Source organism: Dermacentor silvarum, chromosome 11 (assembly GCF_013339745.2).
Source record: "Dermacentor silvarum isolate Dsil-2018 chromosome 11, BIME_Dsil_1.4, whole genome shotgun sequence".
In the NCBI taxonomy this organism is placed as follows: Eukaryota; Metazoa; Arthropoda; class Arachnida; order Ixodida; family Ixodidae; genus Dermacentor; species Dermacentor silvarum.
Window position 1 is genome coordinate 50,051,345 of NC_051164.1, and position 20,516 is coordinate 50,071,860.

The 20,516-nt window shown below is 46.6% G+C and overlaps 1 protein-coding gene across 1 annotated transcript in view; it reads left to right on the forward strand.

Annotated features, from left to right (window-relative positions):
• Positions 1–20,516, forward strand: part of LOC119432575 (ATP-binding cassette sub-family A member 13-like) — a 127,390-nt gene that overhangs the window by 66,171 nt on the left and 40,703 nt on the right. The window contains exons 14-17 of the mRNA XM_049658306.1: positions 6,323–6,578; positions 8,613–8,668; positions 13,973–14,289; positions 18,329–18,459. Coding sequence (XP_049514263.1) covers positions 6,323–6,578; positions 8,613–8,668; positions 13,973–14,289; positions 18,329–18,459 — 760 coding nt within the window. The remainder of the gene's footprint in view (positions 1–6,322; positions 6,579–8,612; positions 8,669–13,972; positions 14,290–18,328; positions 18,460–20,516) is intronic.

Below are 20,516 nucleotides of genomic sequence, written 5' to 3' on the forward strand. Positions count from 1 at the left end.
CTGCAGATGTAACGCTGATGCGATTAACTATAGGCCTCTGTGGCCTTCATAATCAGGCTCTTCTAGCGAGACAGATCTGGAGATCGGTTGACAGTGAAGAAGAAAGCCTGCTGAGCACATCGTAACGTCTCGCGTTTAGCTCGTGCCTGAACATCGATCAGCGGCATATGACTAAGGGTGCAGAAGGAATGGAACGATGACAAAGATCTGAAGAAAAAGAGTGCTTGGAGCTAATTGCTTGGCTCTTTGAGGCAGTTGTCGCAATTCCGCGACATGTGGACTGATAGCTCCTAGGTCCGAACGGGACACTTAAGCTATAGAGAACGCTGGATTGTGACGTCATGTGTGTATAGTCATCTAAAGGAAACTTTTCGGGAAGTCGTTAGCTCTGCAATGACAACTGTTTGACAGGATGTGGTGGGACGCGAGATGGTGAATTGGCCTTTTAAGTCGAACGATGTCCAGCGCGAAAAAGTGCAAATATTAACGCTACAATGAAGAAAAGACGACGACGAAGCAGCAATGCAAGCAAGACACAGTGTTGGTGGTAGCCACGCGACCCGAGCTTGCGATTGCCTGGATTTTGGCTGCTCGATGCTCGCCGCTGTTATTGACGTTTACGCGTCAATAAAGCACGTCACGAAGCGCATACGTTTGCACTAAACGCTTGTGTCAGATTTTTACAGCGGAGCTGTTTGTTATACGCTAGGTTCTGGCGGTTTGTGTGCGTAGGCAAAAAAAGATGGTGGCCACCCCAGTGCTCACGACTGGCAGATGCCGGCGATAAAAACGGTGATAAAAGCGTATCGCTGGGTATGCATCAGCTCCGTTTAGTCGCGAGAAGTGGGAAAACGTATTGTGGTAAAAAATATCGTAATAAAATAAGTGAAACGGGAATAGGACACTGTTTAGTATGGATTGCTGTTTGACGTCAAGGACTCTATAGGCAAACCACGTAACCTTATCTCAGTTCCCTTCCAGCCTTGCAATGGGTAAGCCGCGTGTGGTGAGGACTGCGGAAGGACAGCGCGCCTACTAAGAACGCCGTCGTGAACAGAGGCGGGAATGTGCGCGGCGACGGCGGGCGGCACATATTATGAACGAAGATCGTGCAGCAAACGCCAAGTGTTTGCACCTTTGGTTGAATCACCCCTACCGGTTCCAGTCACATCGTAATCGTGGGTGATTTCAACATAGACATGTCTCGGCCAGACGGAAAGTGGTTCATGGCGTTTCCCGTGGGAAGGTTCGGCATTCAATGTTACACAAACAGCAGTGTGCCCACGGCGCGTCGTCCGTCGTGTATAGACCTCAAACACAGCTCAGCTTGTCATCCACCTTCACAGTGTGGAATGGCTTTGAATTTTTTTTCTTTACAAAGTCCACGTGTGTAATTATGTGGTAGGAAATTGTGAGACACTAATTTTGGATGTTATAACCTCAAATTCGAGTACTTTCAAATCTCAATTGAAATGGTTTGCTTCAGGGAGAGAAAAAGAAGAAAGAAAAAGGTTAGGCTTTGAGAAATTAATAAACATTAATTGGTTGTTGGTTTTCCTCCCATCTTTGTTCCAAACGACACCGCTAGTTGTTGTATTTAGAATACAGAGGAATGATGCATCCGATGCCTGAACATCATCTTCTTTATTTAGTGTCCCCGCGCCACCATCTTCATCTTCTTTCCTATACAACATTTTCCCGGTCAACAAAAAAAAAAAAAAAAAAACTATCGCTTGCGTAACGCATAGTCCCTGAACTTCAATGGAGTTCTTTTAACTCGTGCGCTCTTCCGTGGGGGTTGGCCGGTCATTCTGTCCTGCAGTGAAGACGGCTGAGTACTTGAGTCACTGCTGGCTTGTGCTGCTATTTCTTTCCGTGACGTAGATGGACAGTCAGCATGTTGTTCACTCACAGGAAATGCACTACCTTGAAGAGACTCGTCAGGTAGTGGTAGAGTCCATTCTAGAATACCAGGTCGATTGCCTGTGAACTTCTCCGCAGCTTCAGGGTGCATCGCTTGAAATTTGGAAGCGTTCCACACTCGACCGTCATCCAAAAGAAATGAAGCTGGCCCTCGTTGCTCAATAATCTGCTTCGGTTTCGAAAAGCGCGAAGATATTTTCCCGTGAACTGACGACTTTCTCACGCGGACGTAGTCGCCGACGGCAAAGTGTCTTGTCGGGGCTCCGCGACGGCAGTCTGTGTAAAGTTTGGAAGATGCTTGGTTTTGTCTGACACGTTGGCGCAGCCATTTCATCGCTTGTGCTGGATTTTCGTGAAATGAAGAATCCGGTAATCCAACAATGCTTAAGCGTGTTCGTGGCAGTCGTCCGTGCAGCAAAACGGCGGGTGCAACTCCCGTTGTGGCGTGAGGTGTGCAGCGGTAGACCCCCAAATAGTCTGTCACGGCGACACGGATATCACGCCGCTCGTATACTGCCATCTGGACAACAGATTTGAGGACTCTGTTGAACCTTTCTACAAGCCCGTTTGCTTGCGGGTGATAAACAGAAGAAAAGCAATGGCGTATGCCACGTTCCTGAAGGAATTCTTCAAATTCAGCCGAGCTGAACTGCGGTCCGTGGTCCGAAACTATTTGACTCGGGTAGCCTTCACGAGAAAACACTTGTAGCAGAAAGTTCTTGACTGTCGCCGTAGAAACTTGTCTTGAAAAGAAAACTTCTGGCCATTTGCTGTGATAATCAATAAGCGTCACTGCATAACGGCATTTGATGGGAGCTTGCTCAAATGGGCCAATAATATCAATGGCAATCTTCTCCCAAGGGTTGTCAGGGAAAGCTACTGGTTGCATAGGTGCTACGGTTGGCCGTGCTGATTTGTCACATGACTGGCAAACAACACATGTTTTAACCAGTTGTTCCACGTGGTTATCCATTTGAGGCCACCAGTACAACTCTCGCAAACGGCTTTTCGTACGACTGATCCCCGGGTGTGATTCGTGTGCGACTTCCATCAAACGACGAGTAAGGGTACCTGGAACTACGATCCTGTCACCACGGTAAAGCAAGTCGTGTACAATGGATAGTTCTGCACGTACATGAAAATATGGCATTACCTCCGCTTCCAGAGATTTTTTATCCGGCCAAGAGGACAAAACAAAGTCCATGACTTTTGCGATTGTACTGTCAGATGCACTCTCCGCTTGTAATTCTGCAATGGTTAACATCGGAGAAAGAAGGCAAACAAACTCATCTTCGGCAACCTCATTGGTTTCTCCTTGCAAAGGCAGTCGAGAGAGCGCATCAGCCACCACATTATCGCTTCCCTTACGGTACTCTACGGTGTAGTTGTAACAAAGAAGTCGCGCTGACCAATGTGAAATTCGCAATGGCCGATGTCCAACACCTTTGGTTGACAGCAAGGTGACAAGAGCACTGTGGTCGGTTCGCAAGACAAAGGGGCGACCCCAAGGGTACACGTGCCAATGTTCACAGGCCCAAACACATGCTAAGGCTTCACGTTCGCCTGCAGAGTACTTCCTCTCTTGTGGGCTCAAGGTACGGGAGGCAAAGGCAACCGTCTGTAGAATTCCCTTGTTATCTTGTTGCAGCACAGCGCCCAGTCCATACCCGGAGGCATCGGTCGTGACGATGGCGGGTAGGTTCGGGTCAAAGAAATGTAGAACCTTTCAAGTTGTCAGCAGTGATTTCAAACGAACGAAGCTCTCTTCGGCAGCTGGCGTCCAAGCAAATGGCTCGTTGCCTCGAAGCAATGCCCGTAAAGGTTCCACAACATCCGAAAAATGGGGAACGAACTTGGAATAAAATCCCGCCAGACCAAGCAGGGAACGAAGTTCATTGATGTTTGAAGGCGCCGGAGCTTCTTTCATCGCTTGGATAGATGACGCTAGTGGAAAGAGTCCTTTGCCGTTCACAACATGTCCCAGAAACGTTAGTTCCGTGACGTCGAAAACGCACTTCTGGTTGAGTTTCAGGCCCGCTTTAGAAAGTCGTTGCAAAACGATGCGAAGATTTGAAAGATGGTCTTCTCGAGAACGACCATATACGATAATGTCGTCGATGTAGAAAAGTACACCTTTGCACCCTTTCAGTATGAGATGCATCATCTTTTGAAATGCTGATGGGGCTGAAGCCAAACCGAAACATACTCTCTTAAAACGAAAAAGCCCGTCGGGCGTGATGAAGGTAGTCAGATCACGACTCTCAGGATCGAGCTCTAGTTGATGGTAGGCAGACGCCAAATCCAGTTTCGAGAATCGCTTGGCGCCAGCTAAGCTGTGCAGCAGCTCGTCTGTCTGTGGTAGTGGAAAGCTGTCAACAATTATAGCTTTATTGGGCTCTCGCAGATCAACACACATTCGTATTGAACCATCCTTCTTGCGAACAACCACTATAGGAGAAACCCACTGAGAGGCGTCAACGCGCTCGATTATGTCTTGGGCTTCAAGTTTCTGCAATTCAGCCGACACTTGTTCCCGAAGGGTAAACGGCAGCCGTCGTAGCTTGCTGGCAACGGGTGGCACGGAATCACGAACCTTAACTTTGTGTTTGAATCCTTTGGCAAGTCCGAGCTGTTTGTCAAAGAGGTGTTCATACTCTGAACGTAGCTCAGCTGGTAATGTAGGAGTGCTGGAGGCTAATGCAAGGCACTGAAGCGATTTACCTTCAATATTCATCTGTAGTGCCGCAATGGCGTCTAAGCCCAGTACAGTGGTGCCTTCAGATACCACATACAGAAGAATACAAGCAGTTCTGTCTTGGAACGCAGCTGAAGCGACAAAACATCCTCGAACTCTTATCTTGGACTTGGAGTAGTCGAAAAGCTGCACTGAGGTAGGTTTCAAAGGGTAAGAGCTTGCAAAAAACTGGTGATAGAGTTCTTCAGTCAGGATAGTGACAGAAGATCCCGTATCAACTAGAAACGAGATAGGGTGACCTTCCACAGCGACGGATGCGTAAATGCCATGCTTGTTTCCATTGACAACACAAACTGTTTTTCCGCTACTGTGGGAGCTAGCGTCGTCGTCGTCATCAACTTGTCGAACTTCAGCTGAATATCCAGACGACCTACACATAAAATCTAAGTGGCCAATCTTCTCGCAGCGACGACATCTGCGCTTGCGGGCCTTACATGCAGGACTGTTTGCAAGATGATCAGTCGCTCCACAACGATAGCAAGCTCGAAGGTTCGTGGCACCTTGTACGGGATGCTCAGATGCTTTGGTTTTGCACTTATTACAAGTTGTGCGTTCATTTGGTTGTTCAGAAGACCGAGAAGAGCTTTGCGCGGTTTTAACGTGATGAACTGAGGCCTCGTCGCAAAATTCCTTAGCGTGACTCACGGCTTCTTCGTACTGATTAGCAATTGTTATAGCTCGTGAGAGCGTCAGTGATGAGCCCTCAAAAAGTAACCGCTCACGTAAATGATGATTCGTCGTTTTCGAGACAAACTGATCTCGTAGCATCTCATCAGCGAGGCTTCCGAAATTACAGTCTGCAATGAGGATTTGTAAAGCAGACGTATTCTTCCGCTGTCTCACCTGCATGCTGAGCACGGCGACTGAAACGTTGTCGAGCCACGATGACGTTGACTGAACGCTTGAAATGATCCGAAAGCAGGGCGATTGCAGAGTCATATGCGTCATTCGTCGACCCGGTGTCACCTGTGCTCGAAGGACTAGTAGCGGGAGCAGAGCCAGACTGCAAGTCCGCTGGCTTCAGTGTAGAGAAGATCCGCTGCCCCTCCATACCAAGGCATGTGAGCAGGATAGCTTTTCGGCGTTCGGCTGGAAGCTCTGAAGCTCCAGAAGCCACCATGTACGTCTGAAAGGCCTGCTTCCACTGGTCCCATGGGACAGCCGGATGACCAGGCGAAGGCAGGAAAGGCGGTGGCGGTTGCAATCCCGGAATGCTCATTGTGGTGATGCAGCAGGAATCACCAGGACTGTTGCACTTGCATGGGTTGAAATCTCGTCGCCAATATGTTGTATTTAGAATACAGAGGAATGATGCATCCGATGCCTGAACATCATCTTCTTTATTTAGTGTCCCCGCGCCACCATCTTCATCTTCTTTCCTATACAACACTAGTCTGAGGCAAAGCTGTAATTGTGTATCGCGGACACCTCATACTGAAACCGTTAAGCACAATGCTACTGCTACCACCCAAGGTTGGCCTAACCTGCAAGCGCCAATCCCTACTGTGCAGCGCACGGACCGGTGGACCATAATAGTAGGGCTAATTAGGGGCCTTGCAAGTAGGCGCGCTAGGGGTCATGGGAAACATGCCTGCGTAGTGTTAGCGATACCCCAACACGTAGCACCTTGTCGCAACTGCGCAGGCGTGGGCTACAAGATGACCCTGGGGAAGAACACGTCAGTGCCCTTCCAGCGTAAGCAGGTGATGTCCATCATTCAGAGATGTGCGCCCGATGCCACGTACCTGCGCGAATCGCCCGTCACGGCCACGATCGCTCTGCACACGGTCGTGACGCGAGGGTTCGACCGCATGTTCCTGGACCTCGAGACACGCTCTGGGCAGCTTGGCATCACCTCCATCGGACTCGGTGTCTCTACGCTCAAGGATATCTACCTCAAGTAATGTTGCGTTTGCTCTTACGTTAGCTCGCATATATTATATACGTAGGATATACTATATATCCTATGCATTACATGTCCTACCCAGCTCCATTTTCCCCGCCTAATGTCAACTTAGAATATCAGCTATCCCCGTTTGTTCTCTAAACCACACCGCTCTCTTCGTGTCTCTTAACGTGAGGCCTAACATTTTTCGTTCCATTGCTCTTTCCGTGGTCCTTAACGTGTTCTCGAGCATATAGGCGTGACATATACGTATACCTAAATATACACGGGAATTTTCGCTTACGGGACGCCAACGCCGACACCGTATTTTCGGCGACACGGGGCCCTCAACGCTCTCGCGTTAAAATACTGACAAGCATGAGAGCGTGCTGCATATTTCGCTATGCAGTCGAACCGGGATATATCGAAACTGAAGGGGATCACAAAAAAGTTCGATATACAGGTAATTCTATATAAAAAATGAAAATTTTATACAAAGCTTTTCAAGGAGATTTTGCTGTTGTTCGTTATACACAATATGTTGTTATATGTGGATTCGATATATCCGGCTTTGACTGTAATAGCTTTTCTACGAACTAAATAGTCCTGGTTTCGTTTCCCAGGATGTGGGTGTCGTGACGTCAGGACGCAGAACATGGTCACGTGGCAGCAGAACATCGCGGCGTTTGGGCACTCGCTCCGGCTGGCTCGCTAAGTCTGCTATAACACACTCACACACGTATATATACAGGGTGTTTCAGCGAACACTTTATGAAATTGAAAGGTTGCCTGCGGTAGATAGCACAATTCTAGTTCATGAGCTGGTCTACTCGAAGAGGCGAACATTTCTTCCACAAGAAATTGAAATGCATAATCGAATAATTACCAGAAATTCACTAATTAAGTTTTTAACTAATTACTTGATGGCCTATATTGCAATTTACAAATTGTAGCCGTGGAGATCGCAAGGCGGATTCACTTGGAATAAATTCTCGGGATGATGCCAGTTTCGAGATATTAATTCCCGAACTTTGCAGAGAAACGCATTGGCGTTCCAGTTAGGTTCTTCACAAAACGTCGCTTTTTGCATTGAAGCACAAAATTATCTGGAACGCCAATGCATTTCTCCGAAAAGTTCGGGAATTAATATCTCGAAACTGGTGTCATCCCGAGAATTCGTTCCAAGTGGATGCGCCTTGCGAACTCCACGACTACAATTTGTAAATTGCAATATGGGCCATCAGGTAATTAGTTTAAAACTTAATTAGTAAAATTTTTGTTAGTTAGTCGATTATGCATTTCAATTTTGTGTGCATGTAATGTCCGCCTTCGAGTAGACCAGCTCATTAACTAGAATTGGGCTATCTGCCACAGGGAACCTTAAATAAATTTTGAAAGTGTTCGCTGAAACACCATATATATATATATATATATATCATATAAGACGCCAGCAAACAATGATACCAAGGACAACATAGGGGAAATTACTTTTGCTTACTATTTGCAACAAAGAAATGATTAATTAATATGGAAATGAAAACGGATGAAAAAACAACTGTCCGCAGGTGGGGAACAAACCCACGTACGCGTCGATGCTCTCACCATTGAGCTACCGCGGAGCCGTTTTCCCGTCCACTTTCTGGGGTATTTATGTTTTACAACTAGAACTAACTGTGGGAGTGTTAGAAAGCGCCACCACTCACAAACCTAGGGGCGGATGTGGAACATCCGTTCTGCCGCAGGTATATATATATATATATATATATATAGCAGCATAACCAACCACCGAGCCAGCCCGAGTGAAGCGTTTCCTCAAGCGCACCACGTAACGATACAGAAACAAAAGAAGAAAGAAATGAGCAGTAGGGAGGGCATTACTATCGGCGCCATCCTTGAGAGAAAACGTTGTGTTAAAGGGTTATTGGAACACTAAACAATGCGCTCTTTTTATGTCAGTTCCTATCATTTAATCTTCAAAAAAAAAGATAGAAAAGAATTCTTCAGCATTATATTAATTAAAAGGCATCCCACTTGTATTATACGCTGCAGGTTGACCATGGCGAGCGTGTCTCTCAGCGAGAAAACGTCTTGGGGACACCAATTGCGTAAGACTTGTCTTTCTGCATCATATTTTCCTTATTGGGATGTTCTTGAATATACTGCTTCCAAGCTAACATGCTCCCGAGACGCCTAGCACAATATATTGCTAACTGCTTTCAAGCCTTCTCAAAATTAACCAGGAACAGATGCATAAAGCATTTATACGGCATATAAAGTCTGACGTATGCTGAACTGTACGGAAATGGTTTTGTCATGTGTTTAGTGGAACGAGCATCGAGTGACACTCTTGTTGCGCAGCTCTTGCGGTTCACCTGCGGTGACGACAGGGGACGAAATTCAAATTAACCAAGAAAGAGTAGAAAAAAATAGTAGATTACAAAATTCATGGGTTTCATTATAGATATGACATCAGAGCATAAGTTTAGTTACAAGTTGAGTTACTGAAGTGTCTGGAATAATTAGAATTAGAATTCACTGAGACTATCGGCGACGAAATTCAAAATAATAAAAAAAATAAAAAAGTGTACAGTACAAAAATGGGTTTCATTATAGATATGATATAATAGCATAAGATTAGTTACAAGTTGAGTTACTTAAATGTCAGGAATATTTAGAATTTGATTAGAATTAACACCGAGGTGCGAGTGCCACTAAGAGACACCTAAGTCAAGGATTAGAGTCGCCTGCAGTTTTTTTTTATTTTTAGCTTTCGCGAAAATTGAAAACAGCCCAAACAGGGGATGCGCAATAAATTCCCAATGTCCTTAGCTGTTGCTTAAGAGACGCAAAGACGAAAGGTAAAGCCTATTGCAATTTACCTTAATCCACCTTAATCCACACTAATCCACCTTAACCCTCCTTCATCCACCTTAATCCACCCACCCCAATCCTCTCATACACCTTAATCGACCTTAATTGACCTTACTCCACCCTAATCGACCCTAATTAACTTTAATCCACCTGAAAAGCGTTACTTACGTGGCCACTGTAGTGAGACAGAAAATTTTGCAGCGGCTGTTGTTTTGTTGAATTTTCCTGCATTCCAGCGGAAACGCCCGCTTTCCAAAGTTGTGGGCAAAGGGGGGGGGGGGGGGCGAATGGCACTTTTGCCCCTTCACTTTTTACAATGAGGGGAGGAAGGGGCAACTGTCCCCCTTCCCCCTCGGTAAATACGCCTATGACGGCAAGCGAGGGACCAATTCTCAGCGTTCGCAGACACCGGCGCGCCACGCTTATCGTCTCGGAGGACATGCGCGGACTTCTCGGAAGTGTAACTAAATCTACTAGATCTCACTAGATCTCCAGGGAAGCGATGCTTTTCCTGTTAAGGGTCCGGTCGTATCAATCTCTTCTATGGCCTTTTTTTTCACCAATACTTTAAACGCCTCTTGCTTATCTCGACTGCTGACCGCGTTGATGCTTCCATCTACTTTAAATCCAAGCGCTTGTGGACGGTGTACGTTGTTTAGGAGTCTCGCTGGGTGAATACCTTCGCATTCCATTAGAATGCACCGAGTGGTCTCACGATTTTCGCTCCAGCAGACACGTGTCTAGCGCGTTGTGAATGTTTGCTCCAGTATGTTTTTGCCCTTGGGCAACCAGGTCGATCATCAAATATCAAGGTACTCCCCTTTGTGTTACGTACAGATTCTCCCTTCTAATTTCTAAGTAAGGTTTATTTTATATTTTTTTCCATCCTTTGCATCCAATTTACTGCCTCTGTTTCTCTCACTTTTTTTATGACTCCTGGTTGTCTATTTACACTTTCAATTGCCGTGTACCTGGTTGCCAACTTACCTGACCTCTTCCTCCATCCAGTCTGTGTCCAAGCTTTTGGAGTACAGATACTTGCGCACTTTAGCCACCCGTTTACTTTCATCAATGTTCTTGAGCCATTCTTCAAAAGCGTTTTTGAACCCGCACCCGTGGCAACGCAGCGGCATCTACCAGCACTTGCGTGACTCACACCCAACAAATAGGGCGCGGCCTTTGAGGGAAGTTTCCGTTGAGTTGCACAGGGGGGCGCTGCGCTGGAAATTGTCGTAGGCTGCCTCGGTGTCCCGGTAGTTTGGTATCGAGGCGCCCCAAATTGTTGCGAATGCAGGACTGGAACTCCGCTTGACGATAGGAAATTAGGTTTTGATTTATGTTAGACGCGTAGCGAGCAGCTGAAGCACTGTCTTAACAAAACGTCGTATTTTCTCTGAAGCACAAAAGTAACTGGAACACCAATGCTTTTCTCCGCAAAGTTCTGGAATTAACGTCTCGAAACTGGTGTCATCTTGAAAATTCGTTCCAAGTGGATCCGCCTTGCGCGACCACGGCTAGAACTTGTAAATTGCAATATGGACCATAAGGCAATTAGTTAAAAACTTCATTAGTGAATGTTTGTTAATTGGTTGATTATGCATTTCAATTTCTTGTGCAAGTCCGCCTCTTGGAGTAGACCAGCTCATGCACTAGAATTGTGATATCTGCCACAGGCAGCCTCTAAAATTTTTTGAAAGTGTTCGTTGGAACGCCCTGTATAACTCGGGAATGGGGCGATGGTTTGGATTTAATCTTCGTGAGGCGACATTTGACAGTGGGGGATATAAGTATCGAAAAGGGCATATCAGATCACAAACTGGTATTATTTACACGTTCGCTAAAAGACTTCGAAAAACAGACCAGTAGCAAAGACTGTCAGATATTGCGCGTGCTGATGATCAGTCTTTTCCGGATGTTCTCTGGGGGCTTGTGACAACCTGGTGGATACGGGTCAGATGGGGCTGCTTTGTGAAACCATTTTAAGCGAACTGTTGAACATTATACAGATGTTTTCGTTCCCAACAAGGAAATTTCTTGTCGTCACTCAAATTCTTGGATACACAGCAATGTTATCCATTTAAAACGCAGGCTAAAGTACGCCAAAAGGAAATGCAATTTTAGCCCTTGCATAATGCAAAAACTTCAAGTGCAACTATTATGCTTGCTCCAATCTGCTCGTACTATACACAATTTATTTATCTTGCCCTCTTTTCTAAAAACGAACCCTGAAAAATTTTGGCGATACCTGAGCAGCAATAGTACGTGCTTGGATAAACTAAATCATAATGGCACCTGATATTTAACCTCCGATATCGCTGACCTATTGAATATACATTTCAATACCGCGTTTTCTTCTGACAATAGCAGCACACAGTTCCTGTAGGAGTGCTCTCACTGTTGTGCAATGTGAAAGAAAAAGGCTCCTGTGGCCAAGAATTATCTAATGTATTCTTATGACGCTACGTGGAGCCTTGGTCATGCCTACTGACAGCTATATTTCGTCTTTCCCCCATTACAGTCGTGGTTGGTGGATGATTCGCGCGTTTCTCGTGTAATTGCAGGCCATAAAAAGGAAAGATCGATTGTTGGCCGAAGCCTACCGTCCTACTTCGTTGACTTCCATATCTTGTAAGATACTTGACCATATTCTAGCCCATTTCATAACACATTATCTAGAGTCGAATATCATTAATTTCAGAATTGCAACACGGTTTTCGGTAGGGTCTCTCCACCACTAAATTCATGAAGTACTGAAGTACCATTCATGAAGTAGCTGTCGCATTAGGTGCAACCAGCCAAGCTGGCCTAGTGTTGCTTAATTTCAGCAAGGCTTTCTGTCGTGTTGTTCATTTTAAACTCCTTTTAAAACGGACAGTATTGAGCTCCATTTCTTCATTATTTTTTGGATAAAGTCATACTTAAGGAACCGATCACATTTGGTCGGCATGAGTGGGGGCACTTCGGAATCATTGCATCCCGAGTCCCCCTAGGTAGCGTCCTTCGCCCCAGATTTTTTAATTTATTTGTTCACATGAATGTGCTTACTAGAGTTGTTCGTCCAAGTGTTAACATCCGTTATTCAAAGACGATTGCGTTTTGATTAAGAAAATTACGTGCCATGAAGATCAAGTTAATCTAGGTGAATGTCTTGCTGGAATTCATGAATGGCGTGTCTCCTGGTCTACATTGTTACACAATGATAAATACGCGTTTTCCTTTCATGTAACCAGTAAAAAAAAAACAATAATTTCTACATTCTTACAAGATTAAAGGCACAGCGGTAAATGAAGTAAGTAAATATAAATATATGGGGGTGACAATTAGGAACAAGCTAACATGGTCAAAGCACATCGATAACGTATGTGCGCCTGCCTCACGAAAGTTGGGTATCTTGAGGCACAAGTTACAAACCGCACCTAGTGACTTCAAGTTTCTAGCGTATAGGACTATTGCAAAAACTTGAGTGCACGTAATTTTTCATGAAGAAAGACAAGAGTTGCACAGGCTTGAAATGGTTCAGAGAAGCTCGATCCGCTTTGTCCTCAATAAATACAGATCTACCAATTTACCTTCTAAATTTATGCTCGTTAACTGAATCACTCAAGCGGAGACACGAAGGAAGATGACCAGACTCAAGTTTCTTTATTCACTATGCACTCACTCAGTCAAACTAGATACGCAGGCATGCAGCCACGCTCGTAAAGACATCGGCATGATCACAGTTTGCTACGCACCAAAGCGTTCATGTTCTCGTATTTAGCACTCACAATCACTGAGTAGAATTCGCTACCGGCTGATGTCCCTATAGCCGGTTCTGCAAATGCCTTCAAACGCACGGTCGCTTCATTCATTGATGTTTGATTTGCATACTTGAAACTATTGACTATCTTATCGGATACATGGTACTTTGATTGTACAACGCATTTTTGTGTTCACGTAGCGGTTGACCCACTTTTCGCGTTTTGTGTTAGTTGTTTGTCGAATTATCACGAGATTTGTGCGTTGTTTTACACCAGTTTATAGTGGTGCACGATACAACAAAGACAAATGTTTTTGCATCTATGTAACCCCACCTACATGGTCTTTTTGACCGCAGCATATCCCAAATACATAAATAAAATGCAACAGTTCCTTTAACAGTGGACCACCCTGTACATTCTGCACACAATTGCGTAAAACGTCCTGCAAGCTTTATAGCAACATTCTATAGAAGTACTGTGAACTGTTCAAATAAGCGCTTCGAATGGGCATGGGCGTGGCTCTACGTTCAGATGTGGCGGGCTCTCTCTAGCTCTGGTCTCGGGTTCTCAGTGGCTCCTATCTCGTAAAGACTTCGAACCACCACAAACAGAGTAAGAGCATGACACGAAACCACTCTAATGCACCATCGCAGTTACACGATCTCATCTACATTGTTTTGGCCTGACGTCCTTTCTGATAGCGCTTGGACCGAAGTCGCAAATACTTCGCCAATGACACCCGTTTCCAGCATTGGTTGAAAGATAATCGACATACGGGCCTGCTTCTCCCACCCGCAGCTGCCAATCTGGCAACTTTGGTGAGCACTCGCGGCGCGAAGCCGGGCATCTGTGCGCGCTTCTCGGCGTTGATGTTGGAACGCTTGCTGTTCGTTCGAACCCACTGTCGGTCGAGGCTGCTCGGCATCCTGGTACCCGTGCTGGTCTTGGCGGCCGCCTTCCACTGGATGGCCGCGGGCAAACCGGAACGCGAGAACGCCACGGCTTCCATAATTCTGGTGCCGGTGTCCCTGCAAGATCTCTATCCCGACGCCCACGTCTTCCTCGACGATGACGCCGAGGCCAGGAAAGGAATCAGCCCTTACTACGTGCATATGGTAAGCGGGGCACTATTCAGTATACGGTAAGCGAGCAAATGGAGCGATGAACTCGCGAAGTCAACGCATAATGAGGCTAAGGAAAGCTAACTCAAGGTAGGGCTAATCCACTCCCGCTGATATAGATGTAGTACGCTTGCACAAACACTCGGTAAAGCGTGCGGGAGGATGGCTGCCAGGATAGCTCAACCTTATAGTGCACTGCACGGGCGATTCGGAAGGCGCTTCCATCTGCGACACGCTGTCTTTTTGTCTACATTCCTACGGCTTTTCCTCCTTATGTCTGCATTTCAGTTATAAGGACAGTTAATAAACAAAACAGGTAATAGTTAAGTTTCCCTGGCTTCATTGTATATTGGCTTCACTTAGCTGTGACCACAAAGAAATGGAAGCCCCACAATTCCCGTGATTTTCGCTCATCGCTCAGCGCAGCGTGGCCCGGGCCTTTGTTCGGCCCTTTGTTCGGCCCTTGGTCGGGCCCTTCTAAACACCAGTTTTGAGAGCTTCTGAAATATTCAGGCCTTGGTGAGTCATCAGGATGTGTAAGGAAGTTATATTTGGATTCACAGAAGCGCAAGCTTGCGGTTTCTACAAATTACAGTTCAACCTCGATTTAGCGAAGTTGATGGGACCCGAGTGATATTTCGTTAAATAGACAACACTTGTAGGACTTGTGCGAATAGCGTCATACTTACGCGAGAACCCTTCGTGACGACTTGAATCAAATTGAATTGAATTGAATTTTATTTCCAACAAGCATGTTTACATGCACGTTTCAGGTGTATGGGAGTAAAAACCGTTTAAAAAGCAGCGTGAAAAAACTCGGCGTAGTCGTATTGTTTCCATATTTTATTCGCTTCTCCCAAACAGTCGTTAAGTCGAGTGAGACGTTGAGCTCGTTTGGTTGCTTCGAGATTTTCAACGCATTAGGCTCTGAGAATATGTGTCTGGAAATCCAAGGCACTTCGTAACATCCAACATTGAGTAAAGTATCATATCTTAAATCGAGGTGAGACAGTGCCTTAGTAAAGTTTTGTTCTCCGAAGCGGCAATGTGTGCTTACTTCAACTTGGCACGTTTCGCAATGCAGTGCATTCATGACGAGTTCTCTGGTCCAAATTTCCGGAGTCCCCCACTACGGCGTGCCTCATAATCAGATCGTGGTTTTGGCACGTAAAACCCCATAATTTCATTTCATGACGAGTTCTCATGTGGCTTAACTTTCAGTTCTTGGCTCCACATCTCTAAGTATTCTTGAAAGGAGTACTGACATGCGAAAGCGTTAAATGGCGAGCTGAGCGAAAAAGCCGTCGTCCGGCGCCTGTAGCAGAAGAACGGCGCCTAAATTCCCATTGGATGCGACGCCACGTCACGAGAGCACCTCGTGAGGGGAGAGGGCATCGCCGCGACCCGCATCATCCTCGCTATCGTTCTTGAAAGCCTGTGTTACCCGCGCGTTCCTTGCCCGCGCAAGCTCTCGTCGGCGTTCAAAATCCGCCTCGGTAAGGCCATGTCAACGAGCGCGCTGAGACGCGCTAAGCGTCTCAGCGCGCTCGCTTTCCGGCGAGGTGTTCCATAACTCGGAAGGACCGCTCAGCGGCGTTCCATTGGACATTAATGCTTTCGCATTCACATCTCGAAAAAAGTGCTTAGGTATCCCCGGATATTTAAAATTGAACGACAATGTCAATATAAAACGAATGTAAATGGAAAGCGCCGGCCCACATTAACTGGTTTATGAAAATTATATCTTGGAGTTTAACCTGCCGCATCTGTCACAGTGGGTTAAAGGGATACGGACACGAAATCTGAAAATTTTACGAAAATGCTGACAATGAATCCTCAGTGTGTGATTACATGAAAATAAGTAGTCACTTAGCTCATTTTTGAGCCGATGGCTTTATTTTTGCCATTTTTTTTGTGAGCGCGCGCCTCGCCGCGCGACCCGCGGTAGTTGGAAAACGTGACGTCACGACACCCTCTTCGGATAGCCAGCCGGCCGGCCGCGGTCATTCGAAGCGCGCCGACGCCGCCATCGCGAGCATGGATTCGAGGTCTGGTGCCTCTTCCAGAGACGAGTACACATCTGAAGACGAGGACCGTTCGAACTTGGCAAGAAATATTACCGCTTACGGTAATACGCTTACGGTTACAAGCCTTCCGCGTCAAGCGACGAAGAAGAGCAGGCGGCCGTGGAAGTGGCGGTCAGGTTTCCGCGAACCGTAGCGCGAAGATTTCGCTCTGCAGCAGACACTTGTGCAAGAATTATTTGTCATTTCCTCTGTAAATTTGCTTTATCAAGAGCGCATGCAGGCGAGGCAGCTGCAGGGTACTTCAGCACTGCGTGGATGACTGAATAGTAGTTTATGGCGTCGGCGTGAGCAACTGCTGTGAGTTATCAGTACCTCCGAGACTCTCACGCCCATTTCGCCAGCCGACCGACAGATTGCAGCACCTGTCTGGCGTTCTGCCAAGTTTTTTCTGCTTTTAGCCTGTGGAGAAGCAGAGCTGTGTGTGTGTGTGTCTGCCCCGCTGCCATGTAGGACTGATCTCGTGAGTCGCGCTCGCGCTCGCTAGCCTTGTGTTGTTATACTATGCTTTGCCAACATTTTTAAAGACATTACTGCCTTCGTGCCCAGCCTCGAGCATCTCGCTCCAGCCTCGCCCTCACACTGCTCAAGAAGGCTGGAAGTGAACGAAAACAGTACCGACATCTTTTCGCCTCTTTTCAAACGCGGCGCTGATCATTTCTGCCTTGCGTTTTCGTGAGAAGACCGATGGCAAAGCGTCAGGCTTTAGGCGTTGCCTTTTGAGCGGCAGGCCGAAGCTTTTCAGCACAGTCGGGTTGGTCACATAATAATCGTCGACGAAGTTGTCCGCGCAAATCAAGTCACTTTTGAGAGGTCTCCAGGCTGGGCGTGATGGCTGACAGGCAGGTATCTAAAGTTTACGCACCTTCTCGTCTCTGGGAAACGTGTGCGACGACGTGTAACGACCGGCGATGGTGTCATAACAGCAATGTGTGGGCATTTCCTCCCGCCGCGACGAACGCGTCAATACCGAGCGACGACCGCGGGAAGGCGCCTGTAAGTCGCACCACCTGCGTGGAGCGCCGACGGGGATAATGTTTCAAACGGACCACGTGCGAAGATCGCCGAAAGAGGTTAAACAAATGCTGCAAGGGACCGACACCCCCGGAAACACTGCAACGGCTGTGGCCGACCTGGACCGCGCGCGCGCGCGCGCGGGTGGGTGTTATGACGTCAAATGTCAGCTTCTGCCGGCGGCCGCTTGGAGGCAAGGTGCAACATAAAATCGAAAAAAGATATTTCTCGTTATTTTTTTCAAAGCAGCTTGTTGTATTCGTCATTTTCAACAGTTCAACTTTTGTTCCAACGCAAAAAACCACCCGCCAACTTTTGTGTCCGTATCCCTTTAAGCGGCAGGACGTATTGAAGGGCCCCGGGTTCATTTTTCATCTCCTGAGGTTCATCAAAAGCTCGGTACCCGAGCGTTTTCGCATTCAGTCACCATAGAAACATGGTCGCTGCGGCATTTAATCGAACCTGTGACCTTGTGCTCACCAGCGCAACGCCGTAGCCAATGAACCACTGCGACTGTTACAACAATTTTCGTATTTAAAAAAAAAAAAGATACGGGGTCTTGCGTGTTAAAACCCCAATCTGATTTATGAGGCGTGCCATATTAAGAAACTCCGGATTAGTTTTGACCACCTTGGGGTTCTTCAACGTTCACTTAAATCTAAGAGCACGAACACTTCTCCATTTCGCCTCCATGGAAGTGCGGCTGCTCCGGCAGGGTTTGAACCCGCGACCTCGAGCTGAGCAGCGCAGTGCCGTAGCCACTGGCCCTACCAGGGCGGTAGCTCTTTTGTGAAATTAAAATATCACATAAGTGTTTTCCAACTTTTGCACTCACTAAGTGTGGTTCGTTTACGTGTGCGATGTAGCGTATATACAACTTAGAAAATGTGTGTGGGCAATTTTCAACGCGTTTCGTGCTTGTTCTTGGGGCGCAGATCGAAGAGCAAGGAGTGACGCTGAAGCGCTACGACGGCACGGCGGCTGACGTGCTCCTCGAGGAGGCCAGAGAGGACTACGTGTCCTACACTAGTGGCTCCGTCCTCGGCGCCGTCTTCCGCGATAATGAGTAAGCCACGAACCAACGTTCTGCGCAAGCGCAGGCTTCGTTATCACTCGACCTTTGAATTCTCTAAAGGGACACTAAGGGAAAAGTCTAAATGTGTGTTTAGACCGATAAAGTATCCCTTCAAAACCTTATTCTCGTCAATTTTGTGGTAAGAGTTAGGTTGTTAATCTTTGCTATGGAATACGTGTCTAAACCCCAGCACGTCCTCAAGTCACCCTGATGAGGGTGACTTTCAGTGTTTTTTATTTTTGATTTTCCCCGTATTTGGGCAACATTGTGATTTAGTATTGGAAAATGCTATAAAACAAGCTAAGTCATCAAGTCATTGAAACGCGCTAGCGTGTTCAGTCTTATGGCTATTTTAGAATATGATGAAGTGCGCATTTACCGACAAAAAAATTAATTAACTTGGCCCGAGAATGCACAGTCCAAACCAGTGACATCACTGAGAGCTGGGGTGCGAACTTCGAGACGGCTTCGCCACCCATATCTCGATCTTGCGTCTTTTCTGGCTTAACAAACAATCTCTCATTAGAACAGTGTCGCATGTCGTAGAAGCGTGATTTAGTGATGTAGCGCAAATTATTTTTTCTGCTTCGTGTCCCTTCAAGGAAGCAGCTTGTCACAAGCTCGCTTAAAGTCCAGGCTATACATTGTAGGCATCCAACGGGCTGTTTCTGTCATTAAGTTTTCTAAAAACAGCTTTTACTTGAAGGACCACTGGCGTTCTCTACGAGAGCTGCATGATGTGGCTGTTTAGCCAACATGATCAATATAGTGCGTAGGTTAGCTCTGACTCTGTGCTTCTGTCCTTAAACTGTTTTGTGACTTAGCAGAGTGATCGTGTTACAACAGAGTATCGCCTTATAAATTCAACAGTAGGCAGTGGTTACGCGTGTTCGCTGGAACGTATTACCTTCGCGCGTTTAGAAACAATGACGGCTTTGAAATTCACGAAGGTAAAGTATGGTGATATAAAGCACGACAACGTCTAAAGCTCTAGGATTAGACAAATCCCCGTAATACCCATCATTCCCGTGGTTGCCCGATGATCGTAGCTCTGAGTTCTCTCCAGTAATAAAGGTAAGAAACTCTATAGTTTCTTATAGAGGAAACAGCGCAAATGCGGTTACAGCGCAAATGCGCTGTAACCACAGTTGGACAACAGTTGTGCACAGGCCAGGGATATATTGACCCTTTTCGCGGCAATCCCGTGGGCGCTGCCATGTTTGACCACGTGGTGACGCGTCCATTGCTTGCCTCAGCTGCCTCCGTTGCCTCCGTGCTTACAATGGATGTGTATGACGCCGGTGCGGCTCAGGCAACCTCTTTTTCGGGAGATATCGTAGACGGTGACTGGGTGGACGAGACGAAGTTTTGGCCACAGCTTCAGAGAACACGCAAAAGCGCTTTCGGAGCTGATTAAGCTACGCCGAAACGCTACTAACAGCGTATATGCTGCTTGCTCTAAAAGCGAGGCTAAATATGTATGCCAAGCTATCCAAACTTTCCGCTCATGAATTGAATCAGGATTAGCGTGTCTTGCTCTTCGTTCTTTATTTGGCAAACATCTTAAAGCAGCGGCTTGTCCTGTTTCTGACTCAGTAAAGTCCCTTGGTGCGGTCACTATCTGATTATTTCCTGCCTAATCGCTCGCGGTTGTACTCAGTTCCGTTAAATTTGTTCTTGCTGCGCACAAGGCTTAAAACGTAGCTGTTCTGTACTTTGTAATACCTTCTAGCAAAGACGTATTATCGCTAGTAACTCGCGTACTCTTGTGGACTGTCACGAAACATTCAGCTTCGCCTATACGGGTGCTATCAGTGTAGTACCGTCATTTATTGTGCGTATATACTGCGCATCTATTCAAGTGTGCGCCCATTCAATTATTCCTTACACGTTCACGAAAGAGTGGGCGTAAGTTTCCATGCCAGTTGGGTTTGGTGTGTGTAGATACTGTGCGCGAGACCTACTATGACAGCAAGCGGCGCTACTCCCTTTATCGTTGATTAACGAGCGCTACTCACTCTTGCCAAAGTACCGGGGCTCACGTCCTT